At 43.1% G+C, this 21209-nt stretch overlaps 1 protein-coding gene across 1 annotated transcript in view; it reads right to left on the reverse strand.

Annotated features, from left to right (window-relative positions):
• Positions 1-21209, reverse strand: part of LOC310857083 (voltage-dependent calcium channel subunit alpha-2/delta-1) — a gene marked incomplete at both ends in the record, with an annotated part of 183238 nt that overhangs the window by 102830 nt on the left and 59199 nt on the right. The window contains 9 exons of the mRNA XM_083762696.1: positions 4810-4869; positions 7091-7165; positions 11926-12006; positions 12162-12236; positions 12759-12848; positions 12976-13025; positions 13499-13577; positions 16306-16410; positions 17572-17730. Coding sequence (XP_083618822.1) covers positions 4810-4869; positions 7091-7165; positions 11926-12006; positions 12162-12236; positions 12759-12848; positions 12976-13025; positions 13499-13577; positions 16306-16410; positions 17572-17730 — 774 coding nt within the window. The remainder of the gene's footprint in view (positions 1-4809; positions 4870-7090; positions 7166-11925; positions 12007-12161; positions 12237-12758; positions 12849-12975; positions 13026-13498; positions 13578-16305; positions 16411-17571; positions 17731-21209) is intronic.

Consider the following 21209-nt stretch of genomic DNA (forward strand, 5'->3'; position numbering starts at 1 on the left):
TGTGCATGTGTGTGTTTGTGTGTGTGTGTTAGGTTGCGCACAGGTGGTGAAAAACAACAATGCTGTTTTCGTGCTCAGACGCACCCAGCCACCCAGCCAGCCAGCCACTCACCCACCCACCCACACACATAGCTTCGTAAGGGAGTGGTTGCACCACTCAAAAATAAATCACGGCACTCCATCTTTAAAGTTTTCAAGGACCCCCTGAGAGCGTACAAAGTTCTCAAATTCTGCCCGAACCCCGACCTGGCCCGACCAGTACCGACCCGACATTTTCGGGCCGGGACAGGCCCAAAAATTATGCTAATTAGTCGGGCCGGGCCGAGCCTCAGGCTCAGTGATTATCCGTGATTTTTTCTTTCTTTTTCCCCCCCTTTCTTCTAAGAATGTTATTAAAATAAAAATAGCTGTTATTTGTGTAATGTGTAGGCTATAGCCTACAATACATGTATTTATTAGCCTATGAAGAAGTGACAGGAGGACGAGTGGAGGCGGGTGGCAGCGCACTGGCTGGCATTAGGCCTACTGCACGCAGGCAGCACAGCAGAGAGGTATAAACAACCTCTGGTCTGCAGTGCACACCAAATGAGCTTCTAACCAGTTAACTTGCCATATGCTTAAATGTTTTATAAGATCAATCGGATTACACACGATAGCTGAAGCGTCAGGTTTTCGTCATGTTGCACTGAGCTATCTCGTTAAACCCAGCTGGCTGCGATGAATAACCTAATCATTAATCACCGTCACCAACCGATTCATATAAATGATATCTGTAAACGCTACACTTAAGTGTGTGATGAGTTGACCACGCAATGTTACAGTCCACTGCAGTCTACTACAGGCTATTTGATTTCCAAAATGCTTAGTATTATAACCGCCTTCCATCTGCGTGGCGGCGCGCCTCGTTTGAGCTGGAGCTCATGTTTAGGCTACTCACCACCACTGGAAATGGAATCCATTAGAATGATGGAAATGGAACATTAACAGTCTAACGTGAGTTACATAAATCCTTTATTTCGGATAAGTCCATTGAACTCTCACACAGAGTCACAGACACACACTGATCCACAGCGCGCGCCGCTTCGCTGGCCATTTAGTGGCGTTTATTTTTTTATTTTATTTTTTAGTCAGGCTTTATCGGGCTTCGGGCCTAACATTATGCTAATTCTTAGGGTCAGGTCGAGACTCGGGCCGACCAGTTTGGGTAGGGTAGGGCCGGGCCTTAATTTTTCGGCCCGTTGAGAACTTTAGTACTACAAATGGAACCTTTAAGGTTCAGGACATTCTGGAACTGGTTCGATTGGCCTCAATAGCTCTAGACATTTATGGTGCTTCTTGAGGACACACTACATAGTGACTGCACCTTTTTCATGTAGTACTATTTGCATCTGTGATGTTGTGCTGTTGTTCAAATGTTTGTTATCGTTTTGTTTTTCATTACATTTATTGTGTTGCTGTATTCAAGCCAAGGCATCCTTGTCTTGTCTTGTCGTATGTTTGTCTTGTCAGGTTATGTGGTTTGTAACTATCAGTGTCACTTCCCTGTTAGCATATGACTATACAATTTATTTTTCTTTTATGCTACCACAATATTTTGCATATAGTGGTCACGCCATTTATATGTACATGTTATCTCTTTGGTATGTTCCGTATGGGTGTGTCACATACATTGTCATATTATTTGATTTACTGTATACCCTGAAATCTTGAATAAACAAAACTGTGAAAAAAAGTATAATAATAATTTAAGTGCATTTGGGATTTCAGTGTGAACAAACCAGCCCAGTATTATTTTAATCCACCGCGGGTTGGATTATGTACATTTTTATCCATTTAGCCACAGGCTAATGTTATGAAGTCATAAAGCGCCTTTGTATCGGCCCATCTGAAGCCTGCTGAGTTGTTACAGTAAAAAGTTATAAAACGCACTAGACCATTTAATTGTTGTTATTCATTGTTGGCTCCTAACCAGGGCGATGGGCCATGGACTGAGTGAAATACTGCCCCATGTCCTCCTTAGCACAATTCCATTAAATTAACTTGCAGTGGACTTCTCTTATTTGAGCCATAAAAAGTCCTGTCGTGTTCCAACTTGGGGCCAATGAGAGACACTTTCGTAAACTTGACTTGAACCTGATCGACTCGAGGACATATAGGAGATTAGCAGGTACAACATGGCGGTCCTTTGACAACAGATCCATGATAATGGCCCCCAGCTGAATCAAATTTGATACAAACTGACACGCGACCCTGTTAATGTCCCCCTCTTAAAAACCCAATATGTCTCAGTGGGTTTATGGTGATATTAAATGGTAGCAGTAATATAGCGCTTCTCTATAAAACAGCAGTATATGGAACGTGATACCAGGCCGGCCTCGGGGATAGAGCTAAGCATTTTATTCACCAGACCTCACAGGCAAAGTTCACAAACTCCCATTACAAAAAGCTCGGGATGACACCGTGATACTAATGTGTCCTGCAGCACACATTTACATTTATTGCTTCCATTTGTACACAAGCAACAAACCTCTGACGGAATATGTTGAGCTGCTAAGGAGGGGAGTGAGAGAGAGAGTGTAAGCCATCTGGTTCTAGCCAATTCTAATTTCATCTCACGGGAAAGACTCGTGCCTCCATTTGACAGCATACATGTAGAACGTGCCTGTTTTAAACTCAGTTGCACGCTGGTTGAGCTGGTGAGCTTCTCCAAGCTTGCTGTGAGCTTGTAGAAGGATAACTCAGGTTTTAGGATGGAGGTAGGAGGGAAATGAAGCCCCAGACGGTGAAGCCGCCAAACTCTATACTGGCCAAAGCTCAAACTGCTCATTAGCACTTTTGACCACCAAATGTTGGTGGTCAAATTAAAAAAATAAAACAAGTAGAGCGTTATTCCGGGTCCTTCAATCGCCACTGAGCAACATCCATTGAAATGAATAGTGGGGGCGGGGCTGTCTGTCTGCACTCTAGTTTATATATACTGTATAAATCTCTATGAGGTAAATGCATGCAAGACAGAGGTATCTAACGTAAGTGCATGAATCACACCAAACGAACAAAGCATCCTACAGAAGAACTAATGAGTAGGATGAGTGAGTGGAGTTCAGCTTACGTTCAATGCGGGCCATGCAGCGAAAGAGAGAGAGAAAAAAGCAGAGCACCAAAGGAAGATGATGAAGACGATGACATAAAAAAAGAAAAAAGGAGAAAAGACAGAATCAAAGATGAAGAGAGGTACACTGCACTGTACACATCAAACACACAACAGAGGAGGGGATAAGAGACACGAGAACGAGGAATGAATGAAAACATAGAGGAAAAGATCAAATGAGACGGGGAAAGAGAGAGAGTGTGTGTGTGTGTGTGTGTGTGTGTGTGTGTGTGTGTGTGTGTGTGTGTGTGTGTGTGTGTGTGCGTGCGTGCGCATTTCCCATCTTTTGAGCATGCTGAATAATGATGACAGGAATCAGAGCCCGTATACATCCTTGGGTTCAAAAGGAAACCCAGTGGGAAAACTGGACACTCGCTCACCCAGGTTTTTGATGGACTGGCCGGACATGAGTGATCATTGCATGTGTCCAATGGAGTGTCCCCGGTATGGATGTGATCTCTTCTATCATTGCGTGCGTGCGTGCGTGCGTGCGTGCGTGCGTGCGTAGCAAGGTGGCACGGGGGTGAGATATTGAAATAAAACTCCAAACTCCAGAAGGGGTGCATGCTGGGTGTGTGAGGAATTTGAAATATACTTTCTGTACAAACATAATCAAACACAGAGACAGCTGAGGAGGAGCAAGAAATGTTCAAAGGACTGAGGTCAGCCACAGCATCCACACACTCCTCCCACATCTGACTGGGCCAATCAAGAAAGTGATTGACAGCCCAGCCTGTATGAGAAACCTTGCGCACATCGCCCAGGGCTTGATGAAAAAATGGAGAATATATACAAAAAACTATTTCCCTGGGATAGTGAGAGCATTATGGAAATAACTCATAAAGTGTGTGTGTGTGTATGTGTGTGTGTGTGTGTGTGTGTGTGTGTGTGTGTGTGTGTGTGTGTGTGTGTGTGTGTGTGTGTGCGTGCGTGCGTGCGTGCGTGCGTGCGTGCGTGCATGTATTCACGTGCGTGTGATCGCGTGATGAATGTGGTTCATAGCACCACTTGCCAAGCACACCCTCTGCTCCCACTCTCTGCTCAGTATTCTAATAGAAGACAGAAGATATGAAAACGACGCGAGATTTGTTTGACAACGCGGCGCCTAGATGAATTCGTACGAGGAGGCAGAACGGCAGAACATTTACTCTGCCGTAAAGGCAGAGATGTGTTTCAGCTGAATTAAGCCTGTCTCTCCCACGTTTCAGGTGAAGCCTGTCTCCCACAGGCTTTAATTTCCCAGAGAGAGTGAGAGAGAAGGGGGGGGGGGCGGTGGGGGGGTGGTCCGGACAGACGGGGTGGACATAGCCAGACAGAGCGAGGGACAGAACCGAGTCAGACAGGAAGCATTGAGTTATCATCAGCATCACTCACTTCCTCTAGGTTCCACCCTTGTCTTGTATACAAACACACGCACGCACGCACGCACGCACGCACGCACGCACGCACGCACACACACAAACACAACAAACTTAGGAGAATGCGTGTCACAATACAGCCTTGACTCTTCCAAATGTAGTCCTATATACTTTCACTACTGCTAATTATGCCAATGACTAAGGAGAATTATATAGCTCAACACACAATAATGGCAAAAACAAAGACATTTTCTACAATGACTAACTCTAGCTACAGTAATCCACTGCTTCTGCACGACTCACCTCGTGGAAGGTGACGGCGTACTTATCTTTGACCCTGAGGTTCCTATTTTGGGTCCTTTTCTAGTGGTGCGATGATGGGAGAAGATGCACAGTTACGGAGACAAGTTGAGTGTGATGGCTTAGCAGTACAGTGAGGGCTTTGTGAGGAAGTGTTTCAGTATGGTCACAGTCACATGAGACCACCAACCGCCACTGTCAAAACACGTTAACTCTCCAGCTGAGCCACTTTGAAATGTTTCTTTGGCAGTGCATGCCACACAAATGGCCATGCTTTATCACACAATTAAACATGCATTTAAACACGTGTGCGCGTGCACAGCAAATGCACTAAAGCACACACCCACCCACAGTGATGGAAGAAGTACTTAAGTAAAACTATCAATACCATAAGTAATGTGAAAATATTACAAGTAAAAAAGTCCAGTATTAAAAATGTACGTATGTATTGGCATCAGAATGTACTCAAAGTAACAAAAGTAAAAGTACTCCTTACCCAGTTTTCTAAATGTATCGGCTACATTCATTTATTTTTTGAAAATAGCAGATCTACAAGCTCACACCTTTTAGATCGGCTTTTTTCAAATAGAATATAGGGCTGAAGTGGTAACTAGTAACATAAGTTTTCAAATAATTGTAATGGAGTAAAAGTACAATATTTGCCTCTGAGCTGTAGTGGAGTAGAAGTAAAAGTATTGAAAATCTGAAATAATAAGTAAAAAAAACACCTCAAAACCTCAAACCTCAAAAAGTACAGTACTAAATGTACATGTACCACAGTGCGGACCCATCACATACGGCACAGTGAAATAACAATACATCCACACATACATACATTTAAGCTAATACACATGCACGTCCTATACACACACGACAGCGTATGTGTTGCATTGCTCAGGGTTAAGTGGCGTAGAGATTGGATCCATGAGCGAGTGTCTTTGTTGATTTGAATGTGAGGCACCGTGTCTGGAGGAGATGATATGTGAACATGTGTCTCTGGGGGGGAACCAGCCTCTCTGATCCGGAGAGGCCCCCTCGGAGCACAATGACCCCCAAACACGCTGCTCATGCCTGGGCAGCACATGGCCACTCTGCGGCCTCTCAGAGCCATGCTTGCTTTGCCTGGGGCTGCTGAGGCAGCTGAGCTAGCTGGGACGGGCCTTGTACTGAGAGGATGGGTCAGGAGGACCCAATACTGGGTCATGGATAATTCCTCCCAGGTCGCATTGTAATGCCTGCCGATGGCTAGACGTGTCGTTACGTTTATCAGTCATGGTCTGTGAGAGGTCAAGATATGGCTAAACGGGGTGGGTATAGCTCAGGTAGTGCATAACCTGACATCTTATAGTACTTGTAGGTTGAGAACTTTGGCTGAAAAATGTGTCAATGGATAGAGGGCCTTTTACTATTAGCATTAAAAAAAAGTTTCACTTTTAAGCCTCAAAACCAAGTCCATTGTTATGCGAGATGAAAGGCAAAACTCGTATGGCAAAACAGATGTCAGATTTAGTCTAGACTTGTGAACATGAACAAGGCGTTCCTGTAGCTAGAAGCGAGAAAACCAAGATTCTCTCGATGATGTTCACAAGAAAGCGACTCGGCCAAGCACGGTTCCGTTGTCAGTAAATGGGAAACCAATGTTGTGGAAAGCACTGACAATTTTCAGCTGCGATACTATTAACCATCAAACTGAAAAGAAGCTAAATGCATGTAAAATATTCAACATTGCACAAGTCCACAAGATGAGTGCCTGATTTACTGTGTACTGATCCGTTTCCCAGCTGTGGGAAAGATTTGTTTATGGCTATTGATGAAACTGCCTCAAGCCCTAGCAATACCACTCACTGTAGTGGCTTCGATGTGGAATTGCACACATGAAATTGTGTTCTAGCGTGGATTTTTTTCTTTTTCACTTTAGAAAGCATCTGTAGACATCTGCCACGTAAACCTCTCTTCCCCTGCGTCATTCTAAAACATATATTCCAGCACGCTGCCATAAGCCTGCATTTACATCATTATCTCGACCCAGTGGCTGACATGAGACGGCTGATGATTTCAAATCACACTCTTTAACTGGAGAATGAGCTCTCAATGCCACGATTGATGAGGTGACAGCACATGGAAAAGTTTTAAATTCAACCACACCATCTGCTAGCCTGCGTGCTATTTATCAAATGGAATGCTAATACGGTATATACCCTGCCCATCCGAGCAGATAGCATGTGTGCCCGTTTGGCCGACGTCCAGGTTTGTATTGAGAGATTGCACATGCCATATACTGTACCTTTGGCTGGAGATTGGGATGGAGCAGCACGTAGCCATTGGGATCGATGGCAAAGTAGTATCCATTGGGGCCAATCTGAAGCAGGAGAAGAACAAAGGAGAAAAACTATGACATTTTACTTCTAAATATTGTTAAGGTGACTCACTGAATAGAACAGGTGTTCCATCCACTGTTCAAATCCAATTTTAATCCATTATTTGGATCAAATCAAGCTGGACCTGGAGCGTTGGAACTCCCTCCATGATTGGGCAGAGAGTTTAAAGTCTAAACATTCTCCCTCATTTGCATCATCCAAATAATAATAATAATAATTATTGTCCCGAAAGATATTCATCTTCAGTCTGTTGAAATACAAAACAACACAGCACAGAAAAACACGGCCTGTAGGGCAGTACAAGATATCATAGGACGACTTCTTATTATCTGCTTTACATCAGTTATAATTACTAATCTTGTTTTTTACCAAGTGTCTTAGATTCCGGTTTCAAGCAATGGGATTCAAAGGGTTCAGTATCTCTTCCTAAGTAGATCTTTCTGAGGGTGGAGTCCTTTGATCCGATACAGTACAGTACAGTACAGAAATATGATGTGCTAAGGAATGACCTTCTTCTTTTCTTTCAGATAAGATAAATTATATTAAGAAACAATACCTCCTATGTAACGTAGCCAATATCAATAAGTGGTTGTTTTGTTCCCCAGGAGATATATTAATCAGCAGTCTTCTTTTCCTTTCGGCTTACCTTCAGGGGTCGCCAAAGCGAATCATCTGCCTCCATCTCACCCTGTCCTCTGCCTCCTCTTCTCTCACACCAAATAACTTCATGTCCTCTTTCACTACATCCATACATCTTCTATTTGGTCTTCCTCTGTCTAGGCCTCCTGCCTGGCCGTTCCAACCTCAACATCCTTCTACCGAAATATACTATCCCTCCTCTGTACGTGTCCAAACAATCTCAGTCTGGCCTCTCTGGCTGTATCTCCAAAATACATCCTCTGATACTCATTCCTGATCCTATCCATCCTTGTTACTCCCTGAGAGAACCTCAGTCTCTGCTTCCTGTCTTTTCCTCAGTGCGACTGTCTCTAAAGTCTAAACCATACAACGTAGCTGGTCTCCCTCCACCGTCTTGTACACCTTCCCTTTCATTCTCGCTGATACTTTCCTATCACACATCACACCTGACACTTTTCTCCACCCACAGTATGAGGAATTATTATGCCGTTGACGTTGGTCTACAGGAGCTGGGACAGACATAGAGATTCAGAAGATATGTGTGAGGATTAGGGCCGGGACTAATTGCGATTAATTTAGATTAATTAACTACAGAAAAATGTATCGCGATTAACTACAGATAAATTAATCGCACCTTTTTTTTCACCGCGGAACGTTTCTCACTGGGCGCTTTTCTATAGTACTGAAAACTGGAAATAATAAAAAGTCACCCCATTTTGTGTTGCCTAGAACTGGAGGTCTGACAAAAAACAGTAATAATATGAAGTAAGTACAGCTTTGTGATGTCACTGAGATGTACTTGTTACTGTTACTAATATTTTTTCAGACCTCCAGTTCTAGGCAACACAGAATGGGGTGACTTTTTATTATTATTTCCACAACAGGTATATTAACGACAATAAAATGTTGAAAATGAGTGGTATCCTGTAGTCACTATTCGTTGATTCACTGGGATACCAAAAAACATTAAAAAAAAGGTTTCTCGCTGTTCTCGGGTTGAATATTGATATGCGATTAAAATGCGATTAATCTAGATTAATTAATCGCAAAGCCTCTGATTAATTAGAAAAAAAAAATTAATCGAGTCCCAGCTCTAGTGAGGATACTTTGAACAATTAAAAATTATAACAATCTGTACTCAAACCAGGCCATTGTGACTCAAAATATCAGTGCATTTATCACCTGATCACTCCAAATTTAAACCTGCCATGCATATCCCCATTGTACCTTAAATGTAAAATAAATACATTATGGCAGCCTTCCACAGCCTTTGGTCCTGATAGCAAATTGCTAAAATATTGGGTTCCTGTACTGTATGAAATGCACACCAGTTAGGAACTGAGCTTGAACTGGATCAGGTATCACTTCACAGCTAATATAACCAAAATGTGGAAAGCTTGTCTTCACTCTTCACTATGTAAATGCCTGTGAATGTATGTGCCCTTATATATATATATGTATCTAGACGCTAGAGCCTTTATACAAAGCACATGAGACGCTAAGGTCGGGCTGTGGTGGTTATCTTTGTTTTGATGTGGTGATAGCAGACTCAGAATTGTAGGATGTTCAACAGATGTATCTCTTTTTTTTCTTTTTTCATTTTAGTTTTTATTCTGTATTGATTGTTTTCCCCTGTTCCCTTTCTCCGACTGTGCTGAGTTGTGTGGTGTTGTGTTTAATGTGTTCTGTCCGTGTATAATGGAAAAATCAATACAACATATTGAAAATAAATGACAGAATAAAACAAAAATACTGAGAGATAAGAGGGCTGTGAAATTGAGATTATGTGCAATAACTGGTTCTGTTTCAAAGGCACCCAGTATTAGGGTTGCCAACCGTTCCTGGAAATGCAGAATTGCCCCTTATTTGGAAACTTAAAGACGTGTCCCTTATTGAACTGATAAGGAGCACACTTTGTTCCTTATTTGGGGGAATCAATCAATGACACATCTTCCAAGTTCAAACAGCTCAAACAAAGCTCATATGTGGACCATGTCCGCCTTTCTTTGTCTTTGTATTTGTATGTCTTTTATGTCACTATGGACCATGTGTCTTTAATAAAGTTTGATTAATTGATTGACATATGCTGCTAACCACGTAAAGTCTCTAGACTTGGTAAACTGGACCTGAGTTGTCTCTGTACTTTGGCCCAAATCTCTTAGTCAAAAATAGCTCATCTACAGGGACATGCAGAGAGTGTAGACATGCAGGGGCTGAAATCCCGTAGGGCACTTTTGGACAAAATTTTGCGAAAATAGCTGATCACACAAGATCGCCTATTTTATATACTGGAGTCTTCATCTACTGGAGATGCGGTGTATGACATGGATTTCGAAACCAATTATACCAAAATACCAAAATACTGAGTTCAAGTTCAGAGGAATTCTCCTGAATGCTGCCTTCTGGTATGGCATGGAAAGGATTTTGGCATTTGCATTTCTTTCACCATAGTAAGTGCTGCATTCGTGGTCTGGAAAGGGCAGTTGTTTTACAGACGGGTAAAAGGGCAGGGACTCAAGCCTCCTTTGATGTCTATGTGTGCACGTGCCTGCTCATCTACAAGCTCACAACTTGCGTAGATCTGCTATTTTTGGCTAATGTTTTTTTGACTAATGGATGCCCGTCACGCCATGGCTGGGTGTCTCTTATTTGAATTTCACGTAGTTAGCAACCCTACTCCGTATGGAAAGATTCACATACAGAAAAAGCAGAATAAAGATTCCAATTAAGGGACGTTCATCATGAAAAACTAGGTGATCAGTGACACCAGTGTGCAGGCATGTCATGTGCACACATTGGACCCTTTTTCACCGGTTGGGAACCGGTTCAGTTCAGAACCAATTCTTAGTCCATGAGCCAGAGCTCCAAAATTGGAACGTTAATTATGAATTATTGAGTGGGCAAAACCATACCTATATTAAATTTTTTATAGGATCAATATAAGTAAATTAATATATGATAACCCTTCCACAGTAGTAGCTTTTTCATATTTTATTTTCTTTGCATATTTTCATATATAATGCCTAATTTGCATATTTAAATGCACAATTTCATCAACCCATCACGTACAGTATGTATCACGGTGAAAATAACAAAATGTGTGATAAATATGAAAAATCACACCCGTGCATGTGTGAACTAAGTGGTGCAACTCCGTGTGGGGGTCCCCGGAACTTCCAGACCCACAGGAAGGTGCCCAGGGTGCCGGCCCGGTTCCGGCGAGCCACCCCGTGTCCGAAACAGTCGAGAAATGACAGAGTTACTGTGTGGGGGAATTAGACGACATAGGGACGGACATAGGGATGGACGGAAATTGCTGTTCCTTGCACCACTCAAAAAGCTACTACTGTGGAAGGGTTATCATAGGCTATATTAATTTACTTATATTGATCCTACTAGCCCTTACCCGTTGTGAGATATTTGCCCCCCATTTTTAATTCACTAATAAATTCATTATTAATCATTAATGTGTCAAATCGAAAAAAGGGCTTCGTTACGCCCTCCATATTATTATGGTCAATGCCTGTGTGGGAGCGATTGGTGCAGGCAGTGAGGAGCTATGGCGGTGTTTCTGACACACAGACAGACAGACAGACATTCAGACATTGACTGAATTATAGTATGATATGATGATGATGATGATGATGATAAACAATTATCTACATTTGTGTGGTTAAAGTGACTAAATTGCAAAAACACGGTATAGCCCATGATGTGGGATTGAAGAAGGCCTTGGTGTTTGCAACCAGTGCACAAGTCAACTGGGACTGTTTGGTCTGTGAAGACTGTGATGCAGACATCAAAACAGAATGCCACACGTGATGCAATACCCTCTCTCACGAACAGCTCTACGGGGAGAGAACAAGGACTGCACCATTGAACATGCGGCTGTTTGGATAGGGTGAGATAGATAGTGTTTTGGGATGTATTGTAAGTGAGTGTGTGTGTGTGTGTGTGTGTGTGTGTGTGTGTGTGTGTGTGTGTGTGTGTGTGTGTGTGTGTGTGTGTGTGTGTGTGTGTGTGTGTGTGTGTGTGTGTGTGTGTGTGTGTGTGTGTGTGTGTGTGTGTGTGTCGTGCGCGTGTGTGTTCACTGTTCACTCACTGTGAAGCGTGGTGTGAGTTTCTTAATGTCATTCAAAGATACATCAATCCCCATTACACCCAGAATCAACTGGTTCTGGTACTGAGAGAGAGAGAGAGAGAGAGAGAGAGAGAGAGAGAGAGAGAGAGAGAGAGTAGTATTTAAACAGTTAAGAACATACTTTACTATGCTTTTCTTATTATGCTCTTGACCTTACTTTAACTGCTACATGGTATAATATTTCTTAAATTAAATACCTCTCCCTTCTTGTCATCTTTGCTCTTGGTCTTGTTGAAGACAGGCAGAGTTCCTGTGATGACCAAACCCAGTTCCTGATGTGAGGGAGAGGAGGAGCGAGAGAGAGAGGAGAGGGGTGGACAACATACTTTTTAATACTTTTTTACTCCTGTACGTTAACTCTAATGCATATTTGACAGGGAAAATGTCACTTTCTAGTTGATCGATAAAACCTTAACTAAGCAAGCCAATTATGACGTCATAATGACGGACGTTCAGATCACGGCCAGATCACAGCCCATATGGCGATGATCTTTACGTCATTTCCAGGACGTCTTCACCAGTTGAAATAATATAGCTTATCCTGGGCCAGATCTGACTAATTATGATATGACTTAAGTTGATCTGGCCTCTTATCAGACTCTCTCTGATTCATCCAGGGCAGAATTTATGTTGGTTGAAATCAGGTGATATTCTGGGCCAGATGTGACTAGTCTTGGTTTGACTTGATCTGGCCCCAATGGAGACGTCACTAATTGGTCCAGGTCCTGACCGTGCTTGCTGGGTATACTTTGACTCGACTACTGGGGTTGAGTTCTTTGTCTGTGATGACATACCAGAGCATCCAGGTAGACGTTAGTCCACTGGACCTGTTTGGCCTGCTGGTCCGCCAGGACCATGGGTCTTCCCAGCACATCCAGGTACTCCTGAATCACACAGGATCCCACAGACATACAAAGACATTGACACCTGAACGATTCCTGGAGACTTTCATAATAATACTTAACACCTTCAGTCTATAATCGAATAGAGCCCTGCATGCATCCCAATCACCTGCGTGTTTATTCGAATGGCTCCGATTGAGGGAATCTCGTAGAAGAAACCTGGAAGGGTCAATAGATTAGATTGTTATTCACAAATGACAAAAGTACGAAAGTGGTATGTCGGGTTAAAAGGGTTGAGAACCACTGTGGTACGCAACAGTGACCAAAGTACACACAGTCAAACAAAGCGAGAGTCATCATGTGCATATAGTCTGGAGCTTAACATCACCCTCGGAGACTCCAGAGGACTGACTGCTGCTGGTTTTCATTCTAGCTGTCTACTTAAGAATAAATTATGTTTCAACCATTGAGGAAGTCAGGGGGAAAAAAAGTTCAAAACCCCTCCCTGTGGGTTTAAAGGACTACCTGAAGCAATAGAAACAAAGACGAATGCTCAGGACTTGAGTTGAGAACCCTGATTATTCCAATATGTGTGTAGACTATAGCTACAGGGGGAATTCATTTGATTGTAAACTTGTTTGTTTGTTTGTTTGTTTTAGATTGATAGTTTCAGCTGTGGTGTTGCGCCATACCTTTGTTGGCACAAGCCATCCACTGGATGGGTCCTTTGTCGTAGTTGTGCTGGCCGACAGAGAAGGTGAATATTCTGACCTGAAACACAACAGAACATCCAGACGGCTCAAACAGAAGCATTTATAGTGTTGACCAGAGGCACTTTACAAAGTGACACTCAGCACTTTGTAACTTAGCTAAAAAAGAAAGAAAAGAAAAGAAAAAAGCGCTGTGTAGTTTGTGCTATAGTAATTATTCTCCTCACAACTCACAAGTTTTATGGTAGAGATAATATATGCACTGATGCAGAGACACAAAGTTAGCCCTAAAGCAAAGCAAGTACGCACATTTCACGCACGCCTGCACATAACACTCTTTGGCCAAATTGTGGACCTGAGCCCTCCCATGCCATTCCTCATGTCTGACCTTTGATCTTTGGTTGAGGGCAGCACGTTATTAAAGGAAATGGCACAAATCACAGAAAACGAATTATGAATATATACGTAGCCTATTTTAACCATAACAAACCTTGCAACTGTTTTGGTTGATGTGCTGATGTACTGTACTACGTGTATATGACATTTTGCATGGTCATTTTCAAATCTGGAAAAAATTGCACGAATAAAAACAAGACCGTTTGGTTTTTATCATGAGAGACAGGCTGGAGCACCGTGGCAATTCTGTCGCTTTGGGGACAGGGAACTTCACGACTCTCACCAACTGCTTTTGATTCAGCCTGGGATCCATTCCCTGTCATCAATATGGGGAAGTTAATAACCATATGAACCCCAATGTTCCTATTCTGGGCAAAGATTTTGCAACAATAGCCATTTTGGTGTCGAAACCTTTCCACCGATACCTAGCCTTATCAGTAATGATTAATTTATGTGCGCGTTCACGTATGAAACATTCGTTCACGTGTCATGGCCCCAATCACATGAACGTGCGCAATGATAGTCAACGGACCAGCGCTGGCTCGAGCTGCAATACCAAATTCGGCCACTATGTCCATTTCGCCTCAGGGTTTCTTCTGGGTGCCTTCTCTATTCATATATACTCTATGGGTAGAACGAACGACTGCATCGGAAAACTGTCTGGTTCCCAGTTCGATCCCGGGCCAGAGTTAGTGTCGAAGTGTCCTTGAGCAAGACACTGAACCCCGAATTGCTCCTGATGTGCAAGTTGGTGCCTTGCATGGTTTCCTCCGCCATCAGTGTATGAATGGCTGAATGTAATGGGGTACATTCAATGGGTAGTCTATGAAAAGCGCTTTGGATATAAGCACTATATCAATGCATTTTACATTTATGGACAGGACATGCTCACAATAGCCTGTCACACTTCTTTGAGACTGATAGAGTTGTGAGTTAGATAGAATTATAGAATGATAAAACTGTAGAAATAAAATAAAGTACCCGGCCACCTTTGTTCTGTTTTGAATAAAAAAAACAGTTGAACCGTATGTTTTTCAGCACTGTTGAAACACTGCTTTCTCTAGTAGACACTGCAGAATGGTCACAGATGGAACATACTGTAAGCAAGCAGCCCACAGTGCTGTAATGTTGTAGCCTTGATGTGAACTTTTGATCAAATGCATGCAGGTGCTTCTAGAGAGGCACGGTTTGCTTTGTCATATTTTGTAATCAAAGACCGCCTTCCATTTCCCATTTTTGTGCACACATTTCTTTGTTACAGGGTGTATGTGTGCGTGCGTGCGTGTGCGCGTGCGTGCGTGCGTGCGTGCGTGCATGTGCGTGCATGTGCGTACAGGTCAACAATTCACAATGTCCTTTCTCAAGAATTAGGAGATTTGATTCATTCAATGCACTACAGAAGTCTGTAAATCATGCCATAAATCATACCATACTGGTATATGGGCATATTGGTTGGATCGGTGCTTCTGGACAACTGGATATTATCCATAAAATGGCAACATACTGTATGGAGATATCCGTTGGATCTGGACAACCGCGTATCTGAACGATTAGAATTTTGAATTTGAAGTATTAGGTTTGTTTATGGTTATATCTGAGTAATGGTGATGCAGCCATGCATGCTCCACCTTCCCTCCCATTGCCCAATTTTATTATAGGATATGATATTCTCAATTTAGTGAGCTTGTAGCTATTTTTGGGAAATAAATAAATGATGTCATTAGCGCTAGCGCCTCACAGCTAGAAGGTGCAGGTGCTAGAAGGTTGGCAGAGGGAGTGTAGTGCCCAGGATTACACTAGACAATTGGGTGAAAAAATGGATTACAAAGATTGTGGAAAAAATACATATACTGTATATTATTCTTTATAACCGATTAAATTAATTGTTCTAATTCAGATTAACTTGTGCACTCCTGGTGGTGTGCATGTTTCCTTCTATTTATGTTTTGTCATTGGCCAAACACTGCACACATACTAGTACAAACTATTAAAATGAATTAGCCCTCGTATGTGGATACGCGCCTGTGGAGTGTGGATGCATGCGAATGATGTGTGTAATATGCAGCGTGTATCATGGGATGTCTTTTGTCTATCCCAGTGTGCAGAATAACAAAGCTCATCTGCCCTCCATCTGTGTAAACTGTTAGGTAAAGAGGATGTGCAAAACGGAAGTGAAACCCAAAGGGAGCTCTGAAAAGCTGAGTCGAATAAAAACTAAGACAGGAGCGCATCGAGCCATATAAAAGCAAACAACCCTCTCTCCAGTGTGTGTGTGTGTGTGTGTGTGTGTGTGTGTGTGTGTGTGTGTGTGTGTGTGTGTGTGTGTGTGTGTGTGTGTGTGTGTGTGTGTGTGTGTGTGTGTGTGTGTAAGTGCGTGCACGTCCCTGACCTACCTTTTTCTCAGAATTGTATTTCTCCAGTATGGCCTGAGCTCTCTCCTCTCCTCCGTCAGTGAACAACATGATAATTTTGTTGCAGTTGGCTCTGCTCACATTAGTCTGCAAAGACAATACGTTGTGTTACTGATCCATCCTGCCATTCCTTATTATTAATATTATTATTTGGCTCTGCTCACATTAATCTGCAAAGACAATACGTTGTGTTAATTTTAAATTATTATTACTATTTTACCAAGATTGTGTTTGCGGCCCACCCATCTGCCCACCCATCTGACCACCTATGTCTGAGCCAATAGGGTTAGTGTTAAATGATCAGTTATCATGATCATAACATGCCTTTTCAGAGCATGTTAAGTTCAATCAATTGTAAACTCACTTTTCAAGGTTTTAAAGAGAAGAAACTTATTATTATATTAATAAATGGTAAATAATAATTAAAATCTTTCAAATCAATAATTAGGGGGCTCACTAGCAATATCCCACAGGTTGAGAACCAAAGCTCTGAAGTTAAAATTGTGAATTGCTCATTTTTTACAGTCAACTCACCATCCATTGTCAAGTTAATGTACCAGCTAACCACATTGCACTTTAGCACTCATAAAATGTACAGTTAGTTGTAACTAAGTTGCTTTCAGCAGTAGGCTATCTGAGTACAGCCTCAGACCATCATAACACCTTTGACCAGCAGATGGCAGTGTAAGATAACACTTTGCTTTTGTTGCCTTTTACAGGTAAACATCCATTCATGAGTTGTTTTGTCCGTCTCAGCGTTGTTGTTGTTTTTTGGGAGTGGTTGGGAGTGGTTTTCAACCAGTGGCCCGGGGACCACCAGTGGTCCTTAAGGAGGTTCCAGGTGGTCCCCAGTTAAATGATGGTAACCAAATGAACCCTTATAGATCTTTAACTCTTGAGAGTGTAAAATGAAACCATTTGGTTTCATTTTACACTCTCAAGAGTTAAATTATTGTTAAACATCTGCATTGCTTCATTTACAAGAAGCAATGAATTAGAAAATGTTGAATAATTGATATTTTGATCGTTTGCTTGTTTTCCTATCTACAGTATCCTATCACATCACATCAATACAGCATGGGATTGTGTACACAATGTTATGCAACAACAACAAAATATTCAGGGTTTTGGGTCTGAGAGGCTAAATGTCATCAAATGGTGGTCCGGGGCTCAAATGCCCAGCAATAAATAATGGGTCTTGATACAGAAAGGGTTGAAAAGCCCTGACGTACTGTAAATATATCTTACCACAGACAGCTGCTCAAAAGCGAACTCAAAGCCCTTGGTGTAGTTGGTGATGCCTTTGGCTGAGATGTTCTGCACGGCATCTTTCAGCATCTTCTTGTTCCTCACGTTGGCTTGGACCAGGCGGTCAAAACACGCCGTGTTGTTCACGATGGTGTTGAACTGATGAGGGGGAAAGCAGAGGCGAGAAGTTTTATTCATTCTTTTTACTAAATGTTTATCCCATGATTTTGTAACCCATTTTTTCCACCCAGTGTCAATTATCTAATCTAATGTATTCCTGGGCTCTACACTCCCTCTGTCAACCTGGGGAGAGCAACGGACTGACCTCATGCTTCCTTCAATGTTCGGGGGGTTCAAGGCGCTTCTTTTCCACCTGACATGGGGGGAGTTTCCCCAGTTGGACGTAGCGCGTGGAAGGAACACGCTATTGCAACCAGTTCCTTATCCCCTCCATCAGGCGCCCCAGCTGGCCAGGGGAAGGCAGTTTACTTTAGACACCAGAATCACTGCATGTTTTGTGAGGGTACCACTATACCTACCCTAGGGGGTAACGGGGAGAACATGCAAACTCCACACAGAAAGGCCCATAAGTTTTATTCATGATGGTGTTGAACTGAGCGAGAAAGCAGAGGCGAGAACTGAAGTTGCAACCCACAACTTATTCCCACAGGTGTGTACGCTGTGTGCAAAGATCGCTCACACCAATCATGTGCAAGGTTACACATGTATGGATGAATGTGAATGTGTTGGCAGTTTGGCACCCACGCACGTGTGCACGCGTACGCACGCACGCACGCGCACGCGCACGCGCACACACACACACACACACACACACACACACACACACACACACACACACACACACACACACACACACACACCTGGCCTTGGCTATTATCATGAGGCTGTAAACAGACACATTCATCAAGTCTCTCTAATTGCTCTCCATCCTTGGAGCTCAATGATTCGGTACCCATGGAAACAAGATTCCTCCATAAGAAAACCAGTTTCAGCAGCTACAAAATCTTATTAAAAGCAAGAGCATCATTTCCACCCTGCCGCACACACACACACACACACACACACACACGCACACACACACACACACACACACACACACGCACGCACACACTCACGCACGCACGCACGCACGCACGCACGCACGCACGCACGCACGCACGCACGCACGCACGCACGCACGCACACACACACACACACACACACACACACACACACACACACACACACACACCGTCTAACCAAAACGCTATAGTCAATATTACCTTCCGCACACCTCCCCCCCCCCCCTCCTCCCCCCCTGGCTATTGAGTCTGGTTCCGAGTCAACAGATGGCCAATCTATTCATTGTTGAGACATTTTGAATGGCCACATTGTACTGGTTGGATCCGCAAGGTGTGTGACATGCATGACAACAGGAACAGGAACAAAGGAACCAATTGCTGACATGGAAATAATGGGCTCCAGTTAATAAAGGTATATTTAGTAAGGTGGAGTACAGAACCATGCACTGTAGAAAATAACCCTACTATTTAAGCAATATTACACGAGAGGGTGTGCGTTACCGTCATTAAGGGCGGTAACGCACATCCTCGAGTGTGATATTGTGATTATACCACAGTTACCCTTAAAAAATGTCAAATCAATTTCATTGTAACTAAGATATTCAATACTAAATCATATATTTTTTAATGACAGATGTAGCCACTATACGACCATGTAAACACCTAGCTTAGCCACTGCGTGCCGGGACTGCCCATGCAGCACAGCTGTTTTTTTGAGTGGTGCAACCACTCCTACATCCAGCAATGTCTGTGTACCTGTGTGTGTACCTGCATGTATGTATCAGTGAGCACGAGTATGTTACATATTTATACCAGTAGGGGGCACCAGAGATACAGAGAAGAAATTGGATCGATACAGACCAGCAATGTCCGTGTACCTGTGTGTGTACCTGTATGTATTAAGTGAGCACGAGTATGTTACATATTTATACCAGTAGGGGGCACCAGAGATACAGAGAAGAAATTGGAACGATACAGAGAAGAAATTGGACAATACAAATTGGAATGATACAGAGAACCAATAGACGGGAGTTGCACCACTCGGTTCACACTGGTGTGATTTTTATGTTTTGATTAGGTGTGCTCGTTTGAAGCACGGGTAGAGAGCTATTTTAAACAATTAGATTGCTTCCTTGAAACTAGTACCAATGGCATAATTGAGATTAAATGTAACACAACACACAACAGCAGCACCCAGGTGTTAATCTATCCATTTGTATTTCCATTTATAACTCAGAGAGTTAATGAATGTAACTGAAGTGAACCTTTACGAAGACATTCTGAGTTATACTCAGAGTTATTAACACTGATTTCACTGCATGCGTAATCATAATGCCATATGAAGGCTCTGGGAACAGCAGAGCAGTATAAAGCAGCATTGCATTGTGTAGCAGAGTTCTTCTAAAACAATATAGCACCCCATCGATCTCTCGACCAATCAATGCGTCTCTGTGAGACGGCCAACTGGGAGGCCTGGAACACTGATCTACAGAGACAAGCAGGCAGCGAGAAGACAAGCAGAGACCAGACCGTGTGTGTATATGCAACTCTCTATCATAGAGACAGAGAACACAAGCAGAGACCAGACCGTGTGTGTAACTATCTATCATAGAAAGAAAGAAAGGAAGAAAGAAAGAAAGAAAGAAAGAAAGAAAGAAAGAAAGAAAGAAAGAAAGAAAGAAAGGAAAAAAAGAAAGAAAGAAAGAGCGTTTATGCGTGCGTGCGTGCATGCACATTTCAAATGGGACGGACAGCCTTGAAGCTTGCTGCTGAATGACAGTTGCAGACATGCATGTCTCTACTGGACTGGAAGGCAATATCAGCACACACACACACACACACACACACACACACACACACACACACACACACACACACACACACACACACACACACACACACACAGAGCATATAGAGCAGATCATAGTGCACACAGAGCAGACTACTCTGTTATCACATCGTCTCTTAAAAGGAGAAGAGAGGAAGGTGAGAAGGAGTGTGGGAAGGTGGGGGGCAGAGCAGAGACGAATGGCTTGGAGAGAACCCTGGATTTAGAAAATATTGATTTCCCCAAAAAGGGGGGGGGGGTGAACATGGATTGGATTAGCGGTCACATATGAGTGGCTAGTGGACTAGACTCCCCCATAGAGAGAGAGAGAGAGAGAGAGAGAGATAGATATCTCCAGATGGGGACTGCCCGTTATATTAGTCTGACTACGTGGCCGGTTAAGACTGCCAGTCCAGCTAATGTCCCCCTCTACAGTCCACCTAATGTCCCCCTCTACAGTCCACCTAATGTCCCCCTCTACCAGTCCACCTAATGTCCCCCTCTACCAGTCCACCTAATGTCCCCCTCTACAGTCCACCTAATGTCCCCCTCTACCAGTCCACCTAATGTCCCCCTCTACCAGTCCACCTAATGTCCCCCTCTACAGTCCACCTAATGTCCCCCTCTACAGTCCACCTAATGTCCCCCTCTACAGTCCACCTAATGTCCCCCTCTACCAGTCCACCTAATGTCCCCCTCTACCAGTCCACCTAATGTCCCCCTCTACA

Source organism: Protomyctophum parallelum (assembly GCF_964188405.1).
Source record: "Protomyctophum parallelum genome assembly, chromosome: 4".
Lineage (NCBI taxonomy): Eukaryota > Metazoa > Chordata > Actinopteri > Myctophiformes > Myctophidae > Protomyctophum > Protomyctophum parallelum.